This window comes from Triticum urartu, chromosome 3A, assembly GCF_056163025.1.
Source record: "Triticum urartu cultivar PI428250 chromosome 3A, HENAU_Tu73, whole genome shotgun sequence".
NCBI lineage: Eukaryota > Viridiplantae > Streptophyta > Magnoliopsida > Poales > Poaceae > Triticum > Triticum urartu.
This window is the reverse complement of record NC_141875.1, coordinates 143,383,269-143,410,288: the sequence shown is the minus strand read 5'-3', so window position 1 is coordinate 143,410,288 and position 27,020 is coordinate 143,383,269. Positions and strand designations below refer to the sequence as shown.

Genomic DNA, 27,020 nt, shown 5'->3' with positions numbered 1-27,020 from the left:
TGAGACTGCCATACATCCTCATACCGAAATTGCTTTGGTCCCCTTTTATTCAAAGAATCACAAGTTTCAACAAGTACAAAACAATGGTCTGACTCTATAGAACTAATATGACGTACACGAGAAAGCTCGTATCTTTGCAGAAATTCGGCATTTGCTACACCTCGATCAAGACGGGCTTTAATATTATGTCCACCCGCCTGCCTATTATCCCATGTGAAGGGTACGCCTGAGAAGCCCATGTCCTACAAAGAGCACTCTTCCAGAGCCTCGCGAAACGCCCGCATCTGCCACTCCGGTCTAGCCGTTCGACTGAAGTGCTCAGTGCCATACAACGTCTCGTTAAAATCTCCAACACACATCCATGCCTGATGTTGAATAGCGTGCAGTGTGCGTAGACATCTCCAGCTATGATGCCTATCCTCACTCCTTGGAGCTCCATAGAACCCCGTAAATCTCCATTCGGGAGTACTATTATCAGCTTTCCGGACCATAACGTCGATATGACCAGAACTGAAGTTTTTGAGATCAACTATCATGTCTTTGGACCAAAACAGTCCAATTCCACCACTAAGCCCATTACTATCCACCGCAAAACATCCCGCGAGCCCAAGTGTTTGCTGTAATCTTTCCACTCTCTTCGCCCTAATCTTCGTCTCCATAACAAAAACTAGGGAAGGCCCTTCTTGCTTCACAATTTTGTGAAGCTCTCGAACTGCCTCGGGGTTCCCAAGCCCCCGGCAGTTCCAACTTAAACAATTCATTGGCTCCGGCAGGGCTGACTATCAGCCGCTGCCGAGTCTTCCGAAGTTGGTGGCGTAGGTTTCTTCTTCTTTGGATCAGGCTCAACTGTTGAATCCTCCCCAACTTTTAGCCCTACGTTAGAGTCCTTTCCACCTGAATTGAAAACCACTATATCCATATGCGCAACTGTGCCAGTACCATGATCTTTTGCACCTGCCGCCAATGCCTCTAGATCCACCCTCCTGTAGACCCTATTCTGCTGCGGGCCTCCCTTTCTTTTATTTGTATTCTCTCTATACTTTACTGGGGAAGTAACCTCAGCTGAACCCGTAGCTTTCTTCTTTGGCTCCTTCGCATCAACCCTGCTGTTATTTGAACTCTGCTGCTCTTTTGATGCACTATCTCCTGAGGCAGCAAGTTTCTTGTCCTCTGGTGCTCTCATACTTGTATTAAACGGCAAATCTCCATTCTCATCTCGAGTACTAGGCGTAGGACAGACAATATCCGCGTGGCCAAGTCGACCACAGGAGAAACAAAAATTGGGAACTTGCTCATACTGCACATCATACCAGTCCCTCCCCTTTCTCTTTGCAGAGTCAATTAAGATCCAACGCCGCAAGGGTTTAGATACATCAACTGTAACCCGGGCTCTCAAAAACCCCCCCACGGGATCAAACTGAACTGATTTTACCTGATTATCAATCTGTCTTGCCACCGCCAAACCCCTGACTTCGTTTTGCATGTTGAAGGGAAGGTTCAAAACCCTAGCCCACATCTGGAGTTTGTCAAAGCTGAGCTCCGACGGCCGCATACTATCCTCAAACTCAGTAAGTATCACTGCATGCCGACTTACGTGCCACGGAGATCCATCCCGCACGCGATCACGATCGCGTCGATTCTCGAACTCCGCCACGAAGATATTTTCCCTCGCCGGCTTAAAGAACAGCCCCCTAGGGTTACCCCATGCCGGCCTCAAGGCGTTTGCAATTGTCTGGATATGGAACACCTTGCGGTGCAGAATTTTCCCAGCAATCGCCCACTTCTGTTGATGCCCTTCCTCCAGATCATCCACCACCAGAGGGGTGGCTTCCTCCTCCGTGAGATCCAATCTACCCATGGCTTCCTCCATCTGAGCCCTCGCCGACCTGTCCGGCGCAGCCCCTTGCTTTCCTTTGTTAGGCTCTGAGGACGAGGCCATCCTCAGCCCTGTTCGTTGTGCGACTCACCGACGAGGTGTCAGCGAACGCCGCCGTATCCACTGAAACCCTAATCGCCCTTAGCGAGGGCTCCTAGTTTTTCGGGGAAAAAGTACCGGTATAATGACAGGGTTCAAAGTCGGGACCTCCTCGTTGCGAGGGAAATGCACCTGTCAATAGCAAATGCCAATAAGTAAATGGGAAAACACCACAACAACGACAACAACAGATACTCTGAAGTGAATTAGTTAGCAAGGTAAGTGCAATGTTGTCTGGAGTTTTATCTTCATGTTTTAGTAGTTCCAAAACTGTTAGGTCTTAGCTTTGTTGTGTCATCAGGTTTTCATCTTATAATGCTTGTGCCGATTCGGGTCGAGTACAATGTTTTTTAAAATACGGTACAATCGAAGTTGCTCGCATACACGAGCATCAAGTCACCCATATGAACGCACACCTACACACCCTACACATATGAGAACTTATGAGAGACTGAGCCGGCATAGCATCTTGAGATTTTTACGAAGTCTCCATCGACACATCGCAGTCGATGGGAGCATCTCCTCCCAGTGACAGACATCACTGAAAGTCTGAAATAAATATACAAATAATGCAAGCACCAATGTTTTTTTGAAACGGAGGCAGAAGTCCATCAAATAAGCAGAAGAGAGTTGCATGGTTAATTAATGGAATAGAAGGGCTAAAACCGTCATAAATCGCCGAGCAGCACACAAAAATATCCTACACACCTCAACAAGGAGGGCCTCGTCAAGATACACTCGGACGTCATCGGCGTCTCTTCTTCCCAACAGGCGTCATCGCCCTACCTAGACTCCGTGCAAGTGACTCCGACTTCGCCGAAGACGAACGTCGACCCCACCCGCATCGTAGAGGCAGTTTGGAAACACAAGTCGAACCGTGCCATGCCCAGCCACCCGCACCGAAGGCTACGCAGCTCCAACTCCGATGGAGAGCTCCGAAGAAGAACTATGCATGGTTGGCACCGCGGGAGACCACCGAACGAACAACCTGTTGCATGCCATCGTTGCCATAGGGGCCCCGCCGCCGCAATTCCGACTTCACTGTACCAAAACAACTCGAGGTAATCACACGAACACGACGGAGAAGAGTCGGCTACCGCATCTGGTGTCACGCCTCCGACTTCGCTTGGCATGGCCATTGTTGCCACAGAAGCCTTGACGCCAACAACCACCATCTTCCACTTGTCCCTCTTGCCAATGCCCCGCTCCAAAGACAAAGCCCTCGAGAGGGGATACGATGTCAAGACACCGCCTTCGTCTGATCACATGAATCTAGGTTTCCCCCCGGAGTTGCATCGACCGCCCTGAGCGCGAGGGGTGAGAAAGCAAGACAACGATGCCTCCAAGAAGGTCCACGACACCCACAGGCGTTACCATCGCTAGTCATAGGCCGAAGACCAAGATAGGGTTTTCACCCGAGCTTCCAAACACCACCTCAATGATCCACACCGGTGTTGGCAAGACCATCAAACCAAGGCCAACCCGTCAACAAAGAGACACAGAGCAGCCAGCCGCACCTCGGGAAGGCCACCGGTCGCCAAAACAGCAGCCGTCGTGTCAGATCTGCCCACGGCAGACTAGGAGCAGAGCCATCGGACGTAGCAACCGCTGCCGAGCACCATGCCTGCCAGGGAGCAGGGAGCGCCACCCAAAACTGAATACAAGCACCAATGTCAAATCCAGGTTTCAACTTTGATGAACCGGATATATACCACTGTCCTCCTAACCATACAACTACAGATTAGTTTGCAAGTACGATGGGTTTTGATGCTTTAAGCCCGCTTTCTCCCTTTCCAGCCCGGTTAGAAAAGAACACAACAACAAATGTGTATATTGTTTCTCCGTCTCTCTAGGCTCCCCAGAAACAATCTAGTTTGCTCTTATACGCAAATTAACATCTGACGGCAATTCATTCTCGCCAGCATTTCTGAAGCTCAGAGCGTAGGACGATGCTCCAATTCTCTATTTCCTGGAAGTTCCTGTACCGGCGCAATCGACGGCTATTATGAGCGCGCAGAGGTCATGGTCGCCTACTGTTTCCGGCAGCGGACAGGAAACTGCACAGTGAGATGTGCAGGTCACCAAATCAACTACAGTCCACAGCGGCAGTTTCAACTTTGAGAGCACCGCGTAGAATTGACTAGCTGCCACGCCGAGCCGCGGGTTCTTTCAAGGAAAGAAAAAGGAAAAAGGATTGAAGGAACATCATGATTGCCATGATTCTACAGCAAAAAGAAATGCATTCCTCGGTCATAAGTAAGAAATTATCAGCCGATCGACTGTCTCAGCGCCGGTACTCGCGCTCGCCTGACAGAAGCCCATCGACTTTTATCAGATCAGATTCAGTGTAGCATGCATCTCCTGTGCTGTGCTGTGTGCTCCAAGAGGCAGACAGAGATCATTGTGATCCGTGAGTACGCACGCACGCACAAGGCGTTTGTTTCTCTGAGGAAGAAGAAGAAGCCATCCGAGTCGTCTCCAGGATCGGATGCTTTGATGATGTGCACAAAATCAAGTGACGATTGAATAGATAGGCGTTTTGTCTCTAGTCGGACGGTCGTTGAACTCCGATTAGATAAAGCTAGATTTACCATCCGCAGCACAGCCCAGCCCATCCCGCAGCGAGGAGGAGGACACGAAGCAGTTCATGCCGAGCATGTGCAGCCAAAGCCCACGTCACTCGTGCCATGTGATCCATCGCAGCATAGAAAATCCCAGTGAGAAGTCTGGTCACTCACAGTTTCAGCAAAATAAATTCGAAGAAATCCGGTGGCTACCTATTTCCTCGTTCGATCCTGGCGGCTGATTGGGCGACGAGCGGGCGAGATCACGCGAGACCCGCCCCAGACGGCACACGGACACGGGCCCCGCCGAAACCGTCGGGCCCCACCGCGGCCACTGGCCCCTCGCCTCTGACCGCCTGCCGCTGCTCATGAGCTCATCTATTACCCCAGCGATGCGAGGCAGCGGCGCCACCACCTTGTCCTTCTCCTCCTCCCCGAAAGGTAAAAGCCTCCCCCGAAAGAGTCTTTTTATTTGAGTGTGGAGAGTGAGACAATCAAGAGAAGTAGAGGGGTGAGGGAGTGGAGTGAGCTCGGCCTCTCTGGGCGTGATGGAGTCGTTCAGCCTTCTCAAGTACCTGCGCGGCGGAGCGGTCGCCGGCAACCAGCGCACGGCCGTGCCGGCCACGACCATTGCCGCGTTGGCGTGTGAGGAAGGTGGTGAAGGGGGTGGAAGTGGTGGGGGCGCGGACGTGGTGGAAGACGACGCGGCCTTCTTCGACCTCGAGTTCGCGGTGCCGGGCGACGAGAGCGCCGCGTCGGACGCGGAGGAAGAGAGGGTCGAGTTCAACTTCTCCGTCGCCGGCGATGCCGCGTCCGGCGGCGAGGTGGTGGCCGTGGAGCCGGTGGTGCCGGTCAGTGAGGCTGAGAACGGCGTCGGGAAGGAGGCGGAGCCTGCTGCGACGGCGGAGGCCCCGGCGGCGTCGTTCCTCCGTCCGGCGACCAAGTTCCGCGTGCTTCTGCTTAAGCTGAGGAAGCCGAAGGTCCCCGTTCCGGCGGAGGGCAACGCGGGTGGTGCTGCCGGCGGTTCCCCGGCGCCCAAGACGAACCGCTTCTTGATCAAGTTCCGGGTGGACGACGCGCCGTTTGTGTCGCTCTTCACGCGTGACAACAGCTCTCGCACCTCCGACGCCGGCGCTGGCACCGGCGCGGCCAGGCCGGCGGTGCAGGCACCTCAGCCTTCCGACGCGGTGGCGATCACCGCCGAGGAGCGGCGCTTCGCCAAGGAGGTTATGCTCAAGTACCTGAACAAAATCAAGCCCCTGTACGTCAAGGTCTCCCGCCGCTACGGCGAGCGCCTACGGTTCGCCGGCGCCAGCGAGGGCGAGGAGACGGACGCGGAGCCCGAACCCTCGCCGCCCCCTTCCGCGACACCCTCCCCCGCCCCCTCCCAGCCTCGTGCGGCACCTGCCCCGCCGCCACAGCCCGTCGTCGTCGCGTGCGGCGTGCGCGCTCCGCGCGCCAGCGTGCCGGCCGGCCTGAAGCAGGCGTGCAAGCGCCTCGGCAAGAGCCGCTCCGCGTCCTCCGCCGTGGCGGCCGCGCCGTCGCCGTCGGCCACACCACCGACCCCCGCGCAGCCGCAGCGCCGCGACGACTCGCTGCTGCAGCTGCAGGACGGCATCCAGGGCGCCATTGCGCACTGCAAGCGCTCCTTCAACGCGTCCAAAGGTACCACAAGCCCCACTCATTTCCGTCCCCGCGTCCTGTGACATTCAGGTCCATAGATGATAACATCCCTCTGCTTTCTCTCACAACCCCGTAGGGTCCGAGTCGCCGCTGCTGAGGTCCATGACGGAGCCGAAGGCCGACGGCGCGGCCGACACCAAGGACGGCGTCGACGGCGCGTGAGCCGGGCCGTCCGGACCCCGGAGTGGCGATCGCCGTACTCAATCAAATCTTAGCCTAGATGCTAGTAGCATTTTTAATACTACTATTAGTTGGTACTCGCATCATGATGCCGGATTAAGAAAACGTGCGTGCATACGTGTGCGCTCTACTCTCTTGTCTTAACGTGGCAAAAAGCTTGTCTTTTCGGCCGCGATGAACTCCTAGCGTATCCCCTCGCCGCCGTCTGGATGCAATAATCTGGCGGTGCTAGTACGAGTACTATGCATGTAAAATATTTCCGTGCCCCCAATGTGAAGTCGCTTTTCTAGTAAACTTCTTGCTAGAAGTTGGCATTTCATTCGAATTTTCACATCTTTTCGTGTGTAATGCGACTGGTCTGGGCCGAACAGCGACAGTGCAAGGGTGTGGCTTGTGTAAACACAAGGTCGCTGAGAAAAGAGGGGTTTGTCGGACGGGGCAGCTTTAGCACGAGGCTGCTGTCCCGTGGAATTCGGGGAAAACCATGGAGCAGGACGGAGAAAGGCTGATACGCGGCCGCGCTTTCCCAGCCGATTCTGCACGCACGCCCGGGCCGGGCTCTGTTCCGGCTCGAGAAAGGCGAGGCGTGTGCGACACCGCGCGTCGCCGTCGACCGAAATCCGCTGCCTTTTGTGCCGGTCGACGACGCACTGCGCGGCACGGCCCGTCCTCTTTCTGTCCGCTCCGAGGCGTCCCGCCGGGCTTGGCGCGGCGCGGCGTGCTCGCTTCCGTGCCGTCCCGTCCGCCCGTCGCGTCGGCGGCATGGGGGCCTTGCCTTGAGGCGTCTCGGTCGCCGCGAAAGGCGTGGAGGGAGGAGAGGAGGCGGGCCGTGGACGGACGCAGCGCAGTCTGGGCGTGCTCTGGCCCGGTGCCCGCGGCTGGCTGGCTAATCTTTACGTGGAGTGTCCGTGGGTTTGTCCCGGCGCGCGATTGTGTGGTCACTCGGCCACGCGCGTGGGGATGGCGCCGCGCCGCGCGGCGGGGAGGACGCCCTGCCACCGTGCCGCGTGACGGCCTGAGGACTGGTCACCACGGTGCGCGTGTGCGCCGGGCATGGCATGCTTGCCATTTGGCGCAGGGCGTGGCTACTCATACGAGTCATACCTCCTGGTAGTGGTAGTATGCATGCAGACTTGCCCCGAGTATGTACACGAGAGGTACGTGACCGCAGCTACTGACTGGCGTACCACGACGCCTGTGTACATACGATCACCTAGTTATTGCCTGCCACGCATTGATTCGGGAACGGGGATCACTACGGCGCCGCCTGTTGTTAAGCCCCCCGTCCAGTACCGCCTAGCCAGCCTAGTCCGTGATCCCTGGTGTTTTCTTGCTAGTACGTACCTCGTGTGTGTACCGGGGCCATGCGTGTCAGCCGCTCAGCCTAAGAGGTAGTGGTAGTACTACGACGCAGAGCTACGCATGGGACTCGTTAATTTCGGCAAGATTGCTGGATCATTCAGTTTTGGTGACCGACCTCCATGGAGCCCTTTATTTTTGAAAAATTCAAAATTCAAACTTTTTGACTTCAAAAAATTCTGAAAATAAATATGTAACTATACATGGATGAAATGCATGTGTGTGTAAAAATTCAAGATGAAATACTTCGAAATGCGACCTATAGAAAAAAGACAAATTTCTGGACTTTGAGGATGAATAGTAATATGTGTTAAAAGGCCTCAGATTTGTCTTTTTTGCACAGCCTTCATTTCAACGTATTTCGTCCTAAAAATTTACACTAAAAATTTACACACATGTGTGTTATGCCTCCATGTATATCTGTAATTTTTTTTCAGATTTTTTTGAATTGTAAAAATATGAATTTTCATGATTTTTGTGTTTTTCAAAAACCGGCCTCCATGGAGGCCAAGCTCCAAAAGGCATTTTCAGATCATTCACTTGTGTAGATCTAGATAGCGTGAGTGTCAGAGTAGCCCCCGCTTAACACGAGCCGTATCCGCGTTCATGGGCGCCGGGCTGGAAAGGAATCCAATGTCCTGCACCGGACAAAATTACTGTTCTGACCTATAGGACTAACTAAATTCCGATTTGACCTCGTTTCAAAATAAATTTCGTTTCTGACCTTTTTCGGTGACGCCAAGATCCCTGGCGTCTGGGTTACGAAGCAGACGCCAGGGACCCTGGCGTCTGGCCCCTGGCCCGCACTGCCCGCGTGCCCGTTGACCTGCTGACGTGGCAAAGGGGCCAGACGCCAGGGACCCTGGCGTCTGGCCCTGGTAACAGAATAACCCTTGAGGAAAGTGTGTGGGACTCACCCCACACACTTTCCCCAATCCACAACCCGAGCTTGAAGAACACTTGGAGCTCTCACACTCTCTCCTACCCCTCAAGCTCCCCCTCAAATCCTCTCCAAAAGATACATCCCTTAGGTGGATCTTTCCATCACTTTGTTGCTCTTGTTAATCTCCCCCAAATCATCCAATTATTTTTTGTCAAATCTTGTTATTTTGGTTGCATTTTATACATGTTGGTGGAACCCTAGTTCATGTTTTCTCCCTTATGTTAGTGTGAATGGCTTGGTTAACTTTGATAATATAGTGCTATGCATGGTGTGTAGTAGGAATATATGCTTGTTGAGTAGAAAGATTGGGGGTTAGGGTTAGTTAGTGATTAGGGTTAACTTTGCTTAGTGTGTGTTAATTAGTGATACTTTTGTGGACATCACCAATAATTTAGTCTTGATATGATTTGGATAGAATTAGATGTATTTGGATAAACACACCAATTCTCATTGAAGTCTTAAATCCATTCATGTTGTTTTTAGATGGAGAGACTTGTTAATGTTCATTACATGGACAAGGAGGCATTCTTGAGTAACAATGCCGACACGGGTGAGGAACCATTGGTTTTTTATACAAGCCCTAGCTATGAGGATGTTGTTGCAAAAGTGAGACAAGTCTTAGAGTGGATGGACACCAATGTTGATGTTAAGTTAATAGGAAGGTATGATGTTGGAGTTGGAGCCAAATCTCGCTTGAAAAGTATGCCTATCACCTCGGATTTGCATTGGGATGTATACAAGGAAAAGGTATCCCAATCGGAAGACAAGTCACTTGAATTGTTTGCCACCAAGGTTGAATCTCCTCGGTTTACCATTGATTTGAACCGGCATGTCTCTTCCCCAATGGATGACATGAGCGAGAGGACAATGGTGCCACTTGTTGAGCATAGGGTTGTGGTTGATGCCCCCAATGTTTATCCCCCACCACGTCCCCGTGTACCATCTATCAAAGCAAATGAGGTTGAGTTGTATTCCCCCAATGCTTCTAGCCAACCACCAACTAGCCAAGCAAATGAAGTTGAGGTGATTGCTAGTGACGAAGTAATTCAAGAGGATGAAGATGTTTATGATGACGACGAAGAGCAAGAGGAAGGGTTTCATGGTAATGATGTTGGTGACTTGAATGCGTACATAGCGCAAAAGGACATGGATCGTGACTTGCCTTTTAAGCGTCAATATGCATATGACTCGGATGACGAGGGTCCAGTTGAACAGTTGGACGAGGATGGATTCACAAAGAAGGAGAACCAAATCCACTTTGAGCTGACAGGCTTACAAAAAAGAACTCACTTGTTTAAAGATCTCAGCCTTGCCCATAAAGCTGTTGTTGACGGTGGAATGAGAATGACGGCGATTGAGCCAACACCATGCCCGGATCCAGGAGAACCAAGGGTGGAGAATGAGGACGAGAATGCTTATTTGAAGAAAGGATTGAAGTTTCTGAGCTTGCCTATGCTGAAGTTTTGGTTGGCTGACTATGCCATTCGAAACCATAGGCCAATTTATGTTGAGCACTCGGACATGAAGTTGCGTTACACCGTGGTGTGTGAGCAAAAGGAATGCACATGGAAGGTTCGTGCAAGAAAGCTTAAAGAAACCGAAGAATGGGTGTTGAAAAGTTGTGATACCACTCATAGATGCAAACCGCCATCGAAACGACTTAGAAAGACACACCGTCAACTCACATCTGAGTATCTCGGATACAAATGGATGAAAGACATAGCCTTTGATCCCACTGTGAAAGTGAGGTTTCTCATGCGGACGGTGAAAAAACAATTTGGTTATGAAGTCAAGTATGGGAAGGCATGGAAGGCAAAGGCAAATGCTATTAGGATGTTGTATGGTGGTTATGAAGAAGCATACAACCAGCTCCCAAGGTTGTTGGCCGCGATTGCACATAGGAACCCGGGCATGTTTCATGTGGTCAAGGATCACGAGGGAGTGTTCCACCGTGCCTTCTGGAGTTATGGACAATGTGTGGAGGCGTTTCAGCATTGTCGTCCGGTCTTGTCTATAGATGGCACGTTCTTGACCGGTAGATATAAGGGCACACTAATGGTAGCAATGACGCACTCATCAAACGACAACGTGTTGCCGTGTGCATTTGCTTTGGTGCCTTCCGAGCACCAAGACAACTGGGAGTGGTTCACGGGTCATGTTAGGCACAACGTGATTGGGGCTAGGGAGGTATGCATCATATCGGACCGGCATCATGGCATACTCAAGGCAATGGACATTGTTATTCCAGGATTTCCAAAGCTTCACCACAGATGGTGCATGAGGCATTTCATGGCCAACTTTTACCGGGCATGTAAGAGCAAGGAGCTCAGCAAAGACCTTACCCATGTATGTGTGGCCTTCACCACGCAAGGTTACGATGCTCGGTACAACAAACTCTTTGCAGCGGTGAACGAAGGGGGAAAAGAGTTCTTAACTAGGAATTTAAGCGAGAAGCACAAGTGGGCACGCGCTCATAACGATGGTGGTTGGCGATATGGCGACATGACGAGCAATCTCGTAGAATGTTTCAACAATGTGTTGAAGGGTGCTCGTGCATTGCCGGTGACTGCAATAGTGGAGTACACCTTCTTCAAGCTTAATGAGTACTTTCAGAGGCATTCTGAAGAGACTGCAAAATGGATAGGTGAAAAAAAGGATTATCCGGAAAAGGTTGATGAATGGTTGCAGTTACAAGCAAGCAAGTCTTCACGGCAACAAGTTATCATATTCGATAGACTTGAAATGATCTATCAAATTGATGAGCCAGGTGGCACAACACGAGACGGTAGACAATATGGTGGTGCTGCATTTGAGGTGAAACTGAAGACTCGGTGGTGCCAGTGCGAGAGGCCTAGTAAGTATCATTGGCCATGCTCGCATTTGATAACGGCGGCGAAGGCGAGAAACATACATGTTAATGATGGAAAAACCGTGAGGATGCAAGAGTTCCATGTGGAAGCTACTAGGTTGACATGGGCGCCAAGATTTCACCCTTTCTTGGACCAATCACAGTGGCCTGAGTACCATGGCCCTCATATTAGGCCAGACCCTCTTCTGAAGGTGGAGACGAAGGGTAGAAGGAGAACTAAGAGGTTCAGGGGTGATATGGATGACCTGGCTGGATACATTGGCATGAAACAATTTGGTAGCGGTCATTTCATGGAGGCTCCTGACATTATCAACTGTGGGGTGTGCGGTGAAGGGGGACACAATGAGCGGACATGCAAGAATAAGAAAACCAAAAAAAGAAAAACAAGTCGTGGAGGCGGCACCGATGGTGAACGAGGTGGAAGAGGTGACGGTGGTGGTGGTCGAGGAAGCACAAGTGTCAGAGGTGGTAGTGGTGGTCGTAGAGGGAGCACAAGTGCTAGAGGTGCTAGTGTTCGTAGAGGGAGTACAAGTGCTAGAGGTGGTGGTCGAGCTAGCACAAGTGCTAGAGGTGGTGGTCGAGCTAGCACAAGTGCTAGAGGTGGTGGTCGAGTAGGCACAAGTGCTAGAGGTGGTGGTGGTCGGAGAGGAAGCACAAGTGCTAGAGGTGGTGGTGGTCGTAGAGGAATGGTTGATAATGGATCGGCCTTCGGTTATTTGCTTAATCCAGATGGTTGATCTAATAATAATGGTATATTATTTTTTCATACAATTCCTAGCATTTATTCATTTACTGTATTTACGCATTTACTCTCTTTATGTCTTGTGCTAACAATTGTTCTTTTTGTAGGCATGGCTTCATCCGGTTCCAGGACGAGGCCGGCGTGCGCGGACCAAGAGGACATGCCGAAGACGTGGATGGAGGCCAGTTTGGACAAGGAGAAGGAGAAGGATGTGCCCACACCACCATGTTGGTGTGGTGATGTTTGCAAGCTGAAGGTGTCCACTGACCGCAACAAGTCATGGACAGAAGGTAGAAGGTTTTTCGTGTGTCCCAACTATGCACATGATCGTCGAAGGCCAACTAACGCATATGACATACCACCGGTATGTTAGGTGTACATACAAAAAATATCAACAAGTTGTCACTCATATGTCTAACAAAATCATGGTTTATATGTAGTCCCCTCCTCCACTTTGCAAGTACTTCACTTGGATAGATCACGAGGTACCAAAAGATGTCCAAGAGGACCAACGTCGAGATTGGTTACGGAGGCAGCGCCTATTCGAGGAGTCCTATGCACGGGGATTGGAGCGGGAGCGTCGTGAGAAGGAGGCTCGTGAGCGCAAGAAGCGTGAACAAGAGAGGGCACGCAAAGAGAAGGAGGCTCGTCAAGAAGAGAGGGCAAGAAAACTTGCAAGGGCTCGCGATGCACGAGAGGAGGACGAGGCACGTGACAAGAAGGGAAAGTGGCCCCGTACTACTCAGTAGACAAATGGAAAGGCACCGGCGTCGATGATGAACTGTCGAGACTTTGTTTAATGTATGAACTTGTTATTCGAGACCTTGTGTGGTCATGAACTACTTATGTCATTCGAGACATCGTGTGTGAACTTGTTATTCGAGACCTTGTGTGGTCATGAACTACTTATGTGCAAACTATGCTTTGTTCATATTTTTGTTTGATTTCCAATGTTTAAAAATGTGTGCACCAAGTTTAAAAGAGAGCACTTTGCCTAGTTTGCAAATGTGCACACCCAGACGCCAGGGTTCCTGGCGTCTGGGTCCCTATCCAGAGAGCTTTTTTCCTGTTTGCATAAGTGCACATCCAGACGCCAGGGACCCTGGCGTCTGGTTGTGCACATTTGCAAACTGGGAAAATGCTCTCTGGATAGGGACCCAGACGCCAGGCCCTGGCGTCTGGGTGTGCACACTTGCAAAATGCTCTCTGGATCGGGCATCAGACAGATCAGACAGGTGTCTGTTTACCTGCACGAGCAAAATGATCCAGACGCCAGGGACCCTGGCGTCTGGGTCCCTATCCAGAGAGCTTTTTTCCTGTTTGCATAAGTGCACAGCCAGACGCCAGGGTCCCTGGCGTCTGGATCGTTTTGCTCGCGTAGGTAAACAGACACCTGTCTGATCTGTCTGATGCCCGATCCAGAGAGCATTTTGCAAGTGTGCATAGCCAGACGCCAAAGACCCTGGCGTCTGGGTCCTGATCCTATCCAGAGAGCAAATATCGTGTGGATAAGATTCTTTGGGCCCACCTCTGCCCCTTTCATCCATTCATCTCCACCCCACCTCTACCCCTGTCATTCCTTTCATCTCCACTCACTCTCACTCTCACCTCTAGCCCTCTCATCCACTCACTCTCATCCAGTACCATAACCCCCCTCAAATCTCTCACGAATCGGTCTGATTTCACCGTTGGATCTTCAGGATTTCGAAACTAGAAGGTAAATCAACTACACCCCCACTTATTGGTTGGTTTCAGGATCTCCAGTATCATAGTTTTGTGTAAACCCTAGTTTGTTTGTTTTCCTCGTGGTTTAATGTATCATAGGTTAGGTACTAAGAGATTTGTGTGTTGTAGATGGCTAATGGTACTCAGTGGGTGCCTAGCCCTGTTGTTCATGTCCAAGGCTTTTCTCCATGTGTTGTGCAAGTTAGTGAAGTGGACCTCACTTTTGATTGGTTGAAGACTAAATTCATGTTGAAGCAAGGGTTGAAGGAAGAGGATTTTGTGTACTACGTCAGCAGGAAGTAGTCAGATGGCCCCGGAGAAAGAAAATTGGTTGACATAACTGATGATGACAAGATTCAAGAAATGCTGCAAGAATGGAAATGGAAAAGGGTTATTGACTTGCATTGCTACAGGAAACCGAGTTATATGTGATGTTCATGTCGTTTCAACTATCGTGGACCATCGTGGTCATGAACTACTTATGTCATTCGAGACTATTTGTGTAATTTGAGATTATGTGACAAACTTCTCATTCGAGACTATTTGTGTAATTTGAGATTATGTGATAACTATGCTTGTCATTTGCTATTATGTGAACACTAATGTTTGTCATTCGATACTATAGGTGTTTGCTAGAACAAAATATCTATGTCATTCCATACTATAGGTGTTTGGGTGCTAGAACAAAATATGAACAAAATGAAAAAAGTACTACACCAGGTCCAGACGCCAAGGACCCTGGCGTCTGGGTGCCCTGTTTCTGCTGTCCAGGACTCTGCTTTTGCTTCCAGTCGACCCCCAGACGCCAGAGACTGTGGCGTCCGGTCCCCTGACTTGAAACCAGACGCCAAGGACCCTGGCGTCTGGGACCCTGTAGATTATTTTGAACTTGCTGTTTGACACAAGAAGATAGCACATATATATTCATATGATAGGTTCATACAACACAGAAGATAGCACATTTCACACAACTTTCACCATGACAAATGTAAGCATACAAACGACAAGTTCATAGATTTTTCATCACGACAAATTCAAGCATACATAAGACACCAAGTGCATACATATGGTACCAAGTGCATACATAAGACACCAAATTCAAGACAACCTAAGAAGTTTTTAGCACGACACCAAGTTCATGCATACAAACGCCACCTAGTTCATGCACTTCCAAACAAGAAGCTCACTTCCTCCTTCCTCTCTTCACAATGGTTGCAAGTGTAGGCTCCTCCTTTTCGCTAGCCTCCTCCTCCTCCTCGTTGTATGCCTCCTCCTCCGCCTCAATGTTGGCCTTATATCTTTGCATTCCTGTTGGGATAAGCTGATGAGGATACTCTGGACTATGGAATTGTGTATTCCATGTCTTCTTTCTACCTTTCTTGCCTGGTGTCTTAGCTATGGCTTTGCCTTTCCTAGAGCGAGCATTGCCTTGTGCCGGTTGTGTAACCTGTGATGGTTGTGGAGCATCAACATCATACTCATGATCCTCTTGATGTGTTGCATCATACTCATGCTCCTCATCTTGTGTTGGCTCCTCTTGATGTGATGGCTCCTCTTCATGGACCTCCTCCTCCATGTCCTCATCGTTCTGGATATAACGCCGTCTATTAGCTCTGGCGCGGGTACCAGGTGCATACACGTCACTGGACTGAGCACCATGGCAAGAAAGCATTGCTGCCATCTTATGGAACTGCTTCTTGAACTTCTGCAACAACAAAAAATATGCTATGATATGAGATACAAATAAATAATCCGCGAAAAGAAACTTTTATAATATATTGATCACACCTCCATCGTGCTCCTAAGAGTCCTCTCAGATAATACACCACCAGGTGGATGACTCAGTGCAACATTGGCATCGTTGACGCACAGAAGCAACGATCTGCCCTGCAATTCATGAACAAATCAAACTTATGTATTTGAAAGAAGACAACATGATGCATGCAAGTTTGTTAGAATAGGTCAAACAGACTACCATTTCATCATGCATCGGTGCATAGTCAACGTGAGCCCCTCTGGTGTCTCTCACAGCCGTGTTGAAGGTATGATAACCTTCTGCAGTCTCTGGGTCTTCAGACACCAACTCCGACCACTCCTCGTGAGTCCAACCAGGCTTTAGCTTTAACTGATAACGATCCGCATACCACACTTGATACTTCTGATATGCTGACTGATTGTGAGGTCTATTCTCTGATTGCACTAGTGTGTCTCTTTGATTCCAAAATTCTATCCATGCACGGTGTTTGTTTGCCCAATCCGATATATCCTGATTGTTCCTTCGATTGAACCTACAAATGATGCATGGAACAAAGCATTAGCAAACATTGACTTATTCAATACTCTACTACATACTCAAGGCATGCTTGCTCACCGATGCAGAGATAGCATTTCCTCCTTGCTCTCCTCAATTGGAATATCTTGTCTTCTTCCAAATTGTCTTGCCACACGGTCTACAAAGTGCCACTCGACTACGAAGAAGCATATCATTGGGCACCTCGCCCGCCAAAGATGGCTATCACGCGTGCACATCTCATTAAGATCAAAGTCACGATCTTCCACATAAGGCAACCAATATACCTGCAAAACAAAGAGATACATTGTTAGCTACAAGTTTCATTCTTGACTAAATTTTATCTCATCGAACTTCTCAAAACCTGCTCAGCAGTCAAGGTGTCCAGCTCGTTCATATAGTACTTGTATCGCACATGCGAGCTTCCTGTGTAGACTGTCACTTGTTCCCAATAGTAAGCAAGCGTAGGGCGCCGATATGGATCATCATCATGCAACCCGTCATGATTACCCCGTGGGTTTGCCATGAGGGGGTTCTTGAATTCGGGTCGTCCAACCGGGATCCGCTCCCACATCCACACGGATAGGCTCCAAACAAACCCAGACAATGAGGATGTATCTCCCTTCCTCCGACACGCCAAGTCAAGCTGCAATCAAACAAACATGTTAGATATGGAGGCGCATGACAAATGCAAGATAAATGGTTGCAAATATCCCTTACCTGACGATACAAATATGCTAGTGCGGCCGAACCCCAGCTATACTGGTATCCCAGTTATTGAGTAGCTCCAAGAACATCCAGAGGGCTGAGTTCCCGGTTGCATCTGAGAAGACTACCTTGGTTAGTACATACCAAAGATAGGCCCGCGCGTACTGCTGCACAACCACGTCATTGGCATCCTGAGGGCACGGATTGGTGTTTCCTCTGACCATTTTTAGCCAAGAATGCCTCACTTTCGCGGTATCGGCCTTGCCTTCCTGAGGGCCCTCGGGCTGAACGCAAATTAAATCAGCAGTCCGTTCTCGCCAATTACCCACGCTGACACGACCGGTAACAGCTTGTCCGTTGATAGGAAGGCCGCTTATCATAGCCATGTCCTGTAGGGTCATCGTCATCTCCCCACATGGAAGGTGGAACGAGTGAGTCTCCGGCCTCCAACGATCCACAAGTGCGGTCAGCGCCGCGTGGTTCACCGGCGGAGCGCGTCGCTTAAACTGCAACACAAATGGGAGAAGACCCAATCTCCGAATGTAAGCCTCATACCGCGGGTCGTAATCAAAGTCATCAGCGGAATGACCCCTCATGCGCATAGCAACTACTTGCTGCAAATAAAGTGATGTTTTAATAATCAATACAAGAACACAAATGAGAAACAACGAAAATTGACCCAGTCTTGCTTCTTACCTGTCCATTCTCAATGGCACGAGCACGATGCTCCTTATCCCACTCATTGATTAATCCGTCATACCAAGGACCATCACCATCCGCCATCCTACAAAACAAATCACAAACATCTATGAATACATGAACAATATCAAATAATTTCCTTCTCCAAGTTTATGCCATATGAAAACACCATTCTTCTCAAACATAACCACATCATTTCTTTCTTCTACATATGCACACATATCATCTAGAGTACCAAATTTCACCATCAAATAAATTTCATAATCATCATCCGCCATTCTATTGAACAAATCATGTCACACACAATAATCAAATTACATCATCTCTTTTGCATAAAAAAATTTGCCATCTATATATTCAACTATATTGTCATACCATTTCACATTTTTATCTTCTTCATATGCACACATAATTATTCTCAAACATACCATCATCATCTCAATCAAATAAATTTGTCAAATAATATGGTGTCACATATGCAAATACATATCATCTAGAGTACCAAATTTCACCATATCTTTTGCAAATATAGTATGCCAACAATAGGATTATCTACACATACACACATCATCTATCAAACCAAATATAGTATGCCAAAGTCTATTTTACATACACAAATCATATATTCATCACCCCTCTTAATTCAAAAAAATAAATCCTATGGACAACATATACACAAAACGGAATTGATTTTACCTACATGTTCAACTACACATCATCTACTGCCTACCTAATCATCTATCAACTACAAAAAATTTCCTAAAAAAAAGAAACCATCTACTCATCTAACATCACCTAGTGTTGAATAATGCATCCAACCAAAGAGGGGAAAACAAAATCAAAATGGAGGGAATGGGGGAGAATACCTCAAAGAAGCTGGGGGGGGGGGTCAGATCTGTGAGTTTGAGGGGTTGATGGAGTAGATCAAGGGGGGTGGTGGTGGGAGGGAGAGAAGGGGCGACGAACTGCCCCCTGTTCGTCGAACCAGACGCCAGAGAAGATGAGATCGGGATGGGTGGGCTGGCCCCGCGGCGTTATCCACTTACCGGGGCCAGACGTCACGGTCCCTGGCGTCTGGCCCCTTTGCCACGTCAGCAGGTCAACGGGCACGCGGGCAGTGCGGGCCAGGGGCCAAACGCCAGGGTATCTGGCGTCTGCTTCGTAACCCAGACGCCATGGACCTTGGCGTCACCGAAAAAGGTAAATTTTTTTTGGAACAAGGTCAAATCGGGATTTTCTTTGCATTAGAACAGTAATTTTGTCCTCCTGCACCCTCGCTCACTAGGATAGCTAGGGCCACTCCATGTACAGTTCTCCATCGATGCAGGCTATCACTTCTCTCCAAGGGTGCCCAAAATAAAACCAATAAAAGCCACCACTCGGTTTGGCATTTATTTACGTCTGACATTTCCTCCTTTGATGCGCACGGCCTGTGTCTGTGTGCTACACCTAGCACCGTGCGACCTCGCCGGCCGTCCTTATCCTTTTGAGACGTCGCCGCGCGTCGTCCCGTCGCACTGCTCCGTGGTCTCGCACCCGATTGCTCAAGTCCAAATTTTGTTGTGCACACCCCCGAATAGCTTTGCTTAAATGGCCATGCTTGCCGTGGTCCCGTCGGCGGATTAGCAGATACGGACAGAGGCATCGGCTGCGCGCGGCAGTACAGCTGCGCTAATTAACAATTGCGACGCCTTCTTCAGATGCTGGACCAGATAGCGGCGTGCGGGCGTACGCTGATACCGGCAACAGCACCCATCTATCATTGCCTCTCCTACTTGCGCGCGATGCGTCCGTGCGCAGTCGGCGATGACTACGGCACGGCGGCCGGTCTGTCTGTCGGAGCGGCGGGAATGAGGCAGCGCGTGCCACGGCCACCGCACACGGAGGAGTGGGGCGTCGTCGACCACGGCCGGCTGCATGAATGGCTGGCGTACGTGATGCATGGCTCTGTGATCCAGCAACGGCGTCGCCGCCGCGTGGAGTCGGACGAGATTGTCCACGACTACTCGTAAAACCCAAACAGCTCGGGTCCCGATCGGGTTTGATACGTGTTACCGTCACAACTGTGGCAGAACTGTACGTACGTTACGTCCATGTAGTAGCTGACAGTGTGATCCTTACTGTAGATTTGCACTGGGTAGCCGGACATCACTGTTTATTAGCCATGACAGTTTGCCATGCAGCGGCATGGATGCACTCGCAAACAAAGCTATGCCGGGCCATGCTTAGGAATGGGTTATTGTTTCAGTTTTGCTAGAACTCATATAGATGAGATATAATTTGGTCTCATTTATCTTTTATAGCAATTGGATGTAATGCTATAAGATGTGTGTGTGCTGACATGGATTGTATCTGTTCTAGTTTTTAAAATGAATAAGACCAAATTATATCTCATCTAAATGAGTTCTAGGTATTTCCTTATTGTTTTGTTGATGGAACGTGAGCCTCTAATTGATGATTTGATTGTGACTCTGGCTCTGGCGCGTAGCTCCGAATGGCTAATGATTCCGGAGAACAAAGTAGGACCCCGGAGACTGGATTTGTCTCCAGACTGTACAAGACGACCAGCCTTCGCTTCATCCACCTAAATGCTAGTTATCTCTTTCCTGGCCGCTTCACTCACTGTTGAATTTCTAACAACAAATAATCGTTCACAAGGTACCCTCTCATAGAAAGTACCGTGAAAAAGCAGTACCGATCTGCTGCGAGCTATGCACCGCACCTCAGACGGAAAAATAGAGTGTGTTTGGTTGCGTTCTCATTTCAGTATAGTTGTTCCTTTTTTATGCATGCTCACCTCAACACCCCTTCTCATGCATGCTCTCCTCATACATGCTCTTAGTGTATTTGTGCTAAGCTAGTGTGGACTCATGCACCCTTCATACTCTACCAAACACTCAAAAGTGGGTCGAGAAGGGAACTTTTGCTCTCATGCACCCCTCATACACCCTACCAAACACACCTCATTCGACCATGCAGTGACTGATTGACATGTGGGGACAACTCACGCTAACTGGGGGTGCGGCATGCGGATGGACGTCGTAGCGTCATGTGCTATGGCCCTAGCTACCTGAGAGCATCTTCAACAACCGTGTTAAACAAACGTCATGTCGTAAATTTGGTCATTTTAACGTGCGCGCAACTGATAGAGTGGCTCCAGCGGGCGCAATAACCGCGCGCGGCGTATGGAATCAGGCACGCGGTCCGAACCGTCAACGCGCGTTGTGTATTTAGGGCGCCCACTTCCGCGCGCGGCACACACCAGCGCTCGCACCGCACTCTCTCCTCCGCGTCACCTTCGCCACGCGCGCGCCGGCGCCGGCGAGCTGGACCCGATGGGCGCACGCGCCGGCACCCCGCTCACCCCATCCTACATCCGCGACCCTTCCATCGTCGCCGCCGCCGCAAACCCTAGCGCGGGGAGCGTTGGCCTCGCCTCCGCCGGAGCTCCTCCGAGCATCGGCCTCGCACGCGGCCTCTTCATGCCGCCGCGGATGACCTCGATGGCGGGTCACGTCGCGCCGGCGCCGCCCCGTGCCCCTCCCTCGAAGCTCCCAAATGCGGCGCAGCCGAAGAAGGGCAAGACATCCGCAAAGAAGAATAAGGCGGCAGACAGCTCCGACTCCTCGAAGGCGTCGAGGAAGAAACTTGCAGGGCATGCGACAGGCACGGGGGCTACCGAAGCGCCGACGAGCTCACTCATTGAGCCGGCGGCCGATGCGCACAACGTGTTCGAGGATATGCCCCAAAGGTAGAAAATTTCCCCAACTTTTTTTCTTGTTATTTCTTCAATGCATTGATATAATAGCTTATTTGCATTGTTCTATATATTTTGTAGTCTCAACGATGATGCATACATGTCAACTACGGGTGTTGGCTCCAACAATTCGCATTGCTCTCAAACCAATGACATGCACTTTGATGACCATGAGTTCGAGGTTGTAACATCCCAAATTTTCAATTTGGAATGTTATACACTAGATCATCATTGCATATCATATTTATTGCATTTTGGTCGATCCTAGAAATTTTTCGCAAGTCAAGGACCCTCGAAGAGAGTTGGGGATTTCGTTATTTTCATATTTGAGTTGTCTCAAATTTTGAAAATAGGATCATTTGATTTTATTTATTTTATCTTCAATAATTTCTATTACAAAAATATGAGAGAGGGAATAAAATGACTTTCCCAAAATAAAGAAATATTGAGGATTTAATAAAAAAATCAAATAAGATTTTTTGGTTTTATTTGCTATTTTATTCGAATTTAGGAAAAATACGTGTTTTTCAAAATTGCATTTAGGCCCCAAATAAATGTTCATCCTGTGCGGCTTGATTTTAGAAGCCGGGGAAAATTTATTTCGGGATTTTTGAAGTCCGTTTAGTATTTCTTTTATTTGTTTTCTGCGCGGAATTAATTAAAAAAAAAGAGTCCGAACTGACTCCGGGCCGTACCCGAGCGGGACTCCGCCCGGGGCAGCCTTTAAATAGCGCCGCCCGAGCCCCGCCGCAGCCCACCAGCCCACCCGCGCCCTAACCCTAACCCTAGCCGCCGCCCCGCCGCCGCCCCGTGCCGCCCCGCCGCCTTGCCGCCGTCCCGCGCCGCCTCGCCGCTGCCCCGCCGCCCGCGCCGCTCGCTGAAGCCGCCGCCGCCGCCTCGCCCGCTCGCCGGAGCCGCCGCCGCCGCCTCGCCCACTCGCCGGAGCCTCCCCGCCGCCCGAGGTAGCCGCCGTCGCCGGCGGTTTTCTTTAGAAAACCGCCCGGGTTTTTTAAAAGCCGTGGTTTTTTAGATTTTGTTTTTTATTAGATCGGTTTTATTTTCGGTTTAGTCTATTTAGTGAGCGTTCGCTCGTTCGTTCGTTTTAACGAACGTGTTCGTTGTTTAGATCCAGTTAATGAACATTTGTTCGTTAAACTGTTCGTCGTTTTCTTTTTCTCGGATTAAATCCGCGATTTTTCTGATCGCGATTTCTGATCCGACTTTCGTTTTAGTATAACTTTTCGCTCGTTTATCGGAATCAGGCGATTCAAGCGCCTGGAGTTTCGTCTCGAAACCCTCTTTCCGTTAAACCAACTTAAACAAGTTTTTGTTTCTGTAAAAATTCCCTAGGTCCAGAATAGTAATCGAAGCCTTTTTCTTTTGCCATTTGTCTTTCATTGCTTCGTTCGATTTGATTCTTTTTGCCAACCAGAGTTCTTAAGTTGAACTTTCTGGTTAGATCTCTTATTTGAGTTTTACCTATGCATTAGTTGAGTACTTATTGTATGCTTGTTTATTTGCGATAGAGTACTCGGAGTGCGCCGCTTGTTACTTCGAATCACTAGGTTTCCCGGATCATCAGCAAGGCAAGTAACACTTTGATCATACCTTCTACTACCCAGTTTTATTGCATTAGATCAATCTCTACACATTGCATGATTAGGATCTAATTAAATTGTGGGTTTGGGATGTAGTTGAGGTAGTACCTATTACATGTTTATTATCAAACCTTGGGAGTTACTTCTACATTTGCTTACTATTGCTATGCTATGCTAGTAGACGTGGATTGGGTGAGTGATATCCATGACAGATGTGAGATTTCTTTTAAATCAATGGTTTATCTAAGGTGGAAACTTAAATACACATCTGGGTGGATTGAGGTACCTGGGTATTCCAGGATTTCCTGTTTTCTTTTGGACCGCCACCCAGGCTCAAAGGGATCATGAGATTATTCATGCTAGAAACTTCCATGTGCAGCCACAAGCTATTATGGGCTCTAGCATAGTTGACTAAGTCGTGCGAACTCTTACAGTGGTAGACTAGCAGATGTAGGGGATGTAGGTGGTACGATCTACCCGATCATAAGGTGCTAGCGCTTCTAAAAGACTATGTCTCGGTCATCCGTTTCTCAAACACCCTGTAGTGCGAGAAATCCAACGGAGGAGATCGAGTCTTGTGGGGAAAAGTGCGCAAACCTCTGCAGAGTGTATAAACTAATCATGGTTAGCCGTGTCCCCAGTCATGGACATCTTGAGTATCTAGTACTTGGATTATCATGTGAATCTCAACATGTTACTATAAAATTAAGTTTGACGGGTTTGTTTAATGATGTTTAATTGGGATTGAGAATGCTGTCAACCATTCTCAATGTTTAACAACCACCATGATAGTTAAATAAATTTATTCCTTTGTAGTAGGGAAAAATTGGCTTTTCGCAAAACTGTAACCATAGAGCTTTCCACCAGCCAAATATGCATATAGTATAGCTGTTTCATTCCATTACTCTCTATGTGTTACCTTGCCAGCATATTCCATGTGCTGACCCGTTTTCAGGCTGCAACGTTAATGTTGCAGGCTTTTCAGACGATGATTAAGGAGTTTTAGGTCGTGGTTCTATACTCAGTGATGCCGTTGGAGTTGATGGACTCACTTATCTTCTAAGCCTTCCGCTGTTATCGTTATTAGATGGCCTTAAGCCATATTTATTGTAATAAGTTCTCTATTGAGACACTCGATGTAATAAGTGTGTGATTGCTACTCTGTTATAAATCCTTCAAGTACTGTGTGGTGTCAGCATTACTGATCCAGGGATGACACCGGAGCACAGAGATTGGACCGTTTGAGGTCTGGTCGCTACAAGATGGTATCAGAGCACACACTGACTGTAGGACACGACCACTAAGCTAAAGACCTAGATCACTACTCACTCTCTTCTCTTCTGACCTCTCATCTTTTCTACTCTTTAGGATGGCGGATGCAAGGAACAAGTTCACGCAACTGGATGAAGATACACCCTTTGGACGTCACTTGAAGGAAGTCATTAGATATCTGAACATAGGAGTACCAAGCTTCACCGGAACCTACAACGCCACTTTACCTGAAGAAGAGCGCTGGATGATTCAAGTTCAAGTTCCAGGAAGGACGTTCATGCCAGTCACTGAGCCCATAGAGTTTTCTTTTGATGCACCAACTTGGAGTCTAGGAAAGAGCATGGCAGCTCACATCGCCATGGGACGCATTGGAGAAGTCTACCGCAATTATCTCAAGGATACTATCTACCAGATTTGTGGGCGCCGAGATGAGCACTGGGAGATGATCAGCACCAGAAAGGATAGATCAAATGCAGCTTTTATCCAGGAATTAAACCAGCACATTCGACGTCAGGAGAACCAGATGTGCGCCGACATGATAGACCTAAAGAAGGCAAGGACAAGAATCAAGGAACTGGAGGAAGAACTCAAGGCTACACGTGAAGATTTTGAAGAAGAAATTGAAGTATTAGTGGATAAGAATGCCGACCTAACAATAAAGATCGGGATATTTATGGGAGGCCCTACACCAGTAGATGAAGACGAAGAACCCAAGGAGATTCGCCCGGAAGACTACATCATCATCGACGACACCGACTCGGATCCAGATGATAGCGATGATGACTATGTTGATGAAGTCGGAACAGATATCATGGAGTCTGCAACCGAAGAATATTTCTAGTAGACCACCTCATCAGTAGTAGTAGTCCACCATGTAAATACAGTAGTCCGAGCACTTTTGCGATAGTTAGATCAATTGTATGCCCTTGTTTGATTGAATGAAGTGAATTGTTTGCTTTTGCCTCATGTGCATATGGGTAGTGTTTTCTTTTTAGACCCCCTCTATTCTTAAATCTCATCTTTTCTAAACCCTCAGATGCCTCCGAGACGTGACCCTGGATTTACCTTTCCACCGGAGCTCACTCAGTTGATCCAGCAGCAGAACACATTGATGCAGTTTCTAGTCCAGAATCAAAATCAAGGGAACAACAACAACAACCCACCACCACCACCTGTTGATCACTTAGCCCGTTTTCTTAGGCTGAATCCGCCGGTGTTTTCTAGTAGCACCGAGCCGATAGTAGCAGATGATTGGCTCCGCAAGACAACTAGAGAGTTGACCACAGCAGGATGCACGGATGCGGAGAAGGTGAAGTTTTCCGTACATCATCTTGAAGGACCCGCAACATTATGGTGGGAGAATTTCACAGCCACTTTCCCTGTCGACACTGTCACATGGGACCAGTTTCAGCAGGCTTTTCGAACTGCCCATGTTTCAGCAGGAGCTATGGCCATGAAGAAGCGAGAGTTTCGCAACTTGCGCCAAGGAGGACGGACAGTTGGCCAGTATGTGGAGGACTTTAGTAAATTAGCACGTTATGCCCTAGATGACGTTGATACGGATGCAGCTAAGCAGGAGAAGTTTCTGGAAGGACTGAATGATGAGTTGAGCATGCAGTTGATGGTAGCAACCTTCAACAACTACCAGGAGTTGGTAGATCGTGCTCTTATGATTGAAGGGAAGTAGCAGCAAATTGAGAATCGCAAGAGGAAGTATGGACAAGGAAAGTACAATTCAGGAGCTCAGCAGAAGCCACGATTTACCCCTAGACCGGGAGGACATTTTCAGCATACACATGGAGGAGGTAGCTCGCACAATCACAATGGCCCCAGGAATGGTAATGGTAATGGAGGAAGTGTTGGAGAATGTAGTAATTTCAAAAATTTCCCTACGCACACGCAAGATCATGGTGATGCATAGCAACGAGAGGGGAGAGTGTAATCTACGTACCCTCATAGACCGACAGTGGAAGCGTTATGACAACGCGGTTGATGTAGTCATACGTCTTCACGGCCCGACCGATCAAGCACCGAAACTACGACACCTCCGAGTTCTTGCACACGTTCAGCTCGATGACGATCCCGGACTCCGATCCAACAAAGTGTCGGGGAAGAGTTCCGTCAGCACGACGGCGTGGTGACGATCTTGATATTCTACCGTCGCAGGGCTTCGCCTAAGCACCACTACAATATTATCGAGGATTATGGTGGAGGGGGGCACCGTACACGTCTAAGAGAACGATCACGAAGATCAACTTGTGTGTCTTTGGGGTGCCCCCTGTCCCCGTATATAAAGGAGTGGAGGAGGGGAGGGCCGGCCCTCTCTATGGCATGCCCTAGGGGAGTCCTACTCCCACCGGGAGTAGGATTTCCCCTTTCCTAGTACAACTAGGAGTTCTTCCAAGTAGTAGGATTAGGAGACAAGTTAGGGGAAGAGGGAAGAGAAGGAAGGAGGGGGCGCCGCCCCTCCCCCCAGTCCAATTCATACTAGTCAATGGGGGGGGGGGGCGGCCTGCCTCTCCCTCTCCCCTAAAGCCCAATAAGGCCCATATACTTCTTCCCCCGTATTCCCGTAACTCCCCGGTACTCTGAAAAATACCCGAACCACTCGGAACCTTTCTGATGTCCGAATATAGTCATCCAATATATCGACCTT

The 27,020-nt window shown here is 49.1% G+C and overlaps 4 protein-coding genes across 4 annotated transcripts; 2 read left to right on the top strand and 2 right to left on the bottom strand.

The window, feature by feature from the left end:
• Positions 1–757: 757 nt before the first annotated feature.
• Positions 758–1,939, bottom strand: LOC147978973 (uncharacterized). Its single transcript, XM_087514969.1, has one exon. The coding sequence runs from the start codon at positions 1,937–1,939 to the stop codon at positions 758–760; it is 1,182 nt and encodes a 393-aa protein (XP_087371095.1).
• Positions 1,940–4,926: 2,987 nt separating this feature from the next.
• Positions 4,927–6,696, top strand: LOC125546076 (putative membrane-associated kinase regulator 2). The gene is made up of 2 exons (XM_048710206.2): positions 4,927–6,204; positions 6,299–6,696. The coding sequence occupies exons 1-2, from the start codon at positions 5,088–5,090 to the stop codon at positions 6,382–6,384; spliced, it is 1,203 nt and encodes a 400-aa protein (XP_048566163.1). The 5' UTR covers positions 4,927–5,087; the 3' UTR covers positions 6,385–6,696.
• Positions 6,697–12,376: 5,680 nt separating this feature from the next.
• LOC125543320 (uncharacterized) lies at positions 12,377–13,232 on the top strand. Its single transcript, XM_048706630.2, has 2 exons — positions 12,377–12,679; positions 12,756–13,232. Exons 1-2 carry the CDS (start codon positions 12,425–12,427, stop codon positions 13,062–13,064), a joined length of 564 nt encoding a protein of 187 aa, XP_048562587.2. The 5' UTR covers positions 12,377–12,424; the 3' UTR covers positions 13,065–13,232.
• A 1,856-nt stretch (positions 13,233–15,088) lies between these two features.
• On the bottom strand, positions 15,089–18,015 carry LOC147978972 (uncharacterized). Its single transcript, XM_087514968.1, has 7 exons — positions 17,921–18,015; positions 17,735–17,822; positions 17,284–17,652; positions 16,412–16,617; positions 16,070–16,328; positions 15,829–15,927; positions 15,089–15,745 (listed from the first exon to the last, which is right to left on the bottom strand). The coding sequence occupies exons 1-7, from the start codon at positions 18,013–18,015 to the stop codon at positions 15,224–15,226; spliced, it is 1,638 nt and encodes a 545-aa protein (XP_087371094.1). The 3' UTR covers positions 15,089–15,223.
• Between the last annotated feature and the right edge of the window lie 9,005 nt (positions 18,016–27,020).

Coding starts and splice junctions, on each gene's coding strand:
- LOC147978973 (XM_087514969.1), bottom strand. CDS start 1,939: ATGGCCTCGTCCTCAGAGCCTAACAAAGGAAAGCAAGGGGCTGCGCCG.
- LOC125546076 (XM_048710206.2), top strand. CDS start 5,088: ATGGAGTCGTTCAGCCTTCTCAAGTACCTGCGCGGCGGAGCGGTCGCC. Junction 6,205..6,298: donor CTCCTTCAACGCGTCCAAAG/GTACCACAAGCC, acceptor ACAACCCCGTAG/GGTCCGAGTCGCCGCTGCTG.
- LOC125543320 (XM_048706630.2), top strand. CDS start 12,425: ATGGCTTCATCCGGTTCCAGGACGAGGCCGGCGTGCGCGGACCAAGAG. Junction 12,680..12,755: donor ACGCATATGACATACCACCG/GTATGTTAGGTG, acceptor GTTTATATGTAG/TCCCCTCCTCCACTTTGCAA.
- LOC147978972 (XM_087514968.1), bottom strand. CDS start 18,015: ATGGCGGATGATGATTATGAAATTTATTTGATGGTGAAATTTGGTACT. Junction 17,653..17,734: donor GTGCCATTGAGAATGGACAG/GTAAGAAGCAAG, acceptor CTTTATTTGCAG/CAAGTAGTTGCTATGCGCAT. Junction 16,329..16,411: donor GAAATGCTATCTCTGCATCG/GTGAGCAAGCAT, acceptor CATCATTTGTAG/GTTCAATCGAAGGAACAATC.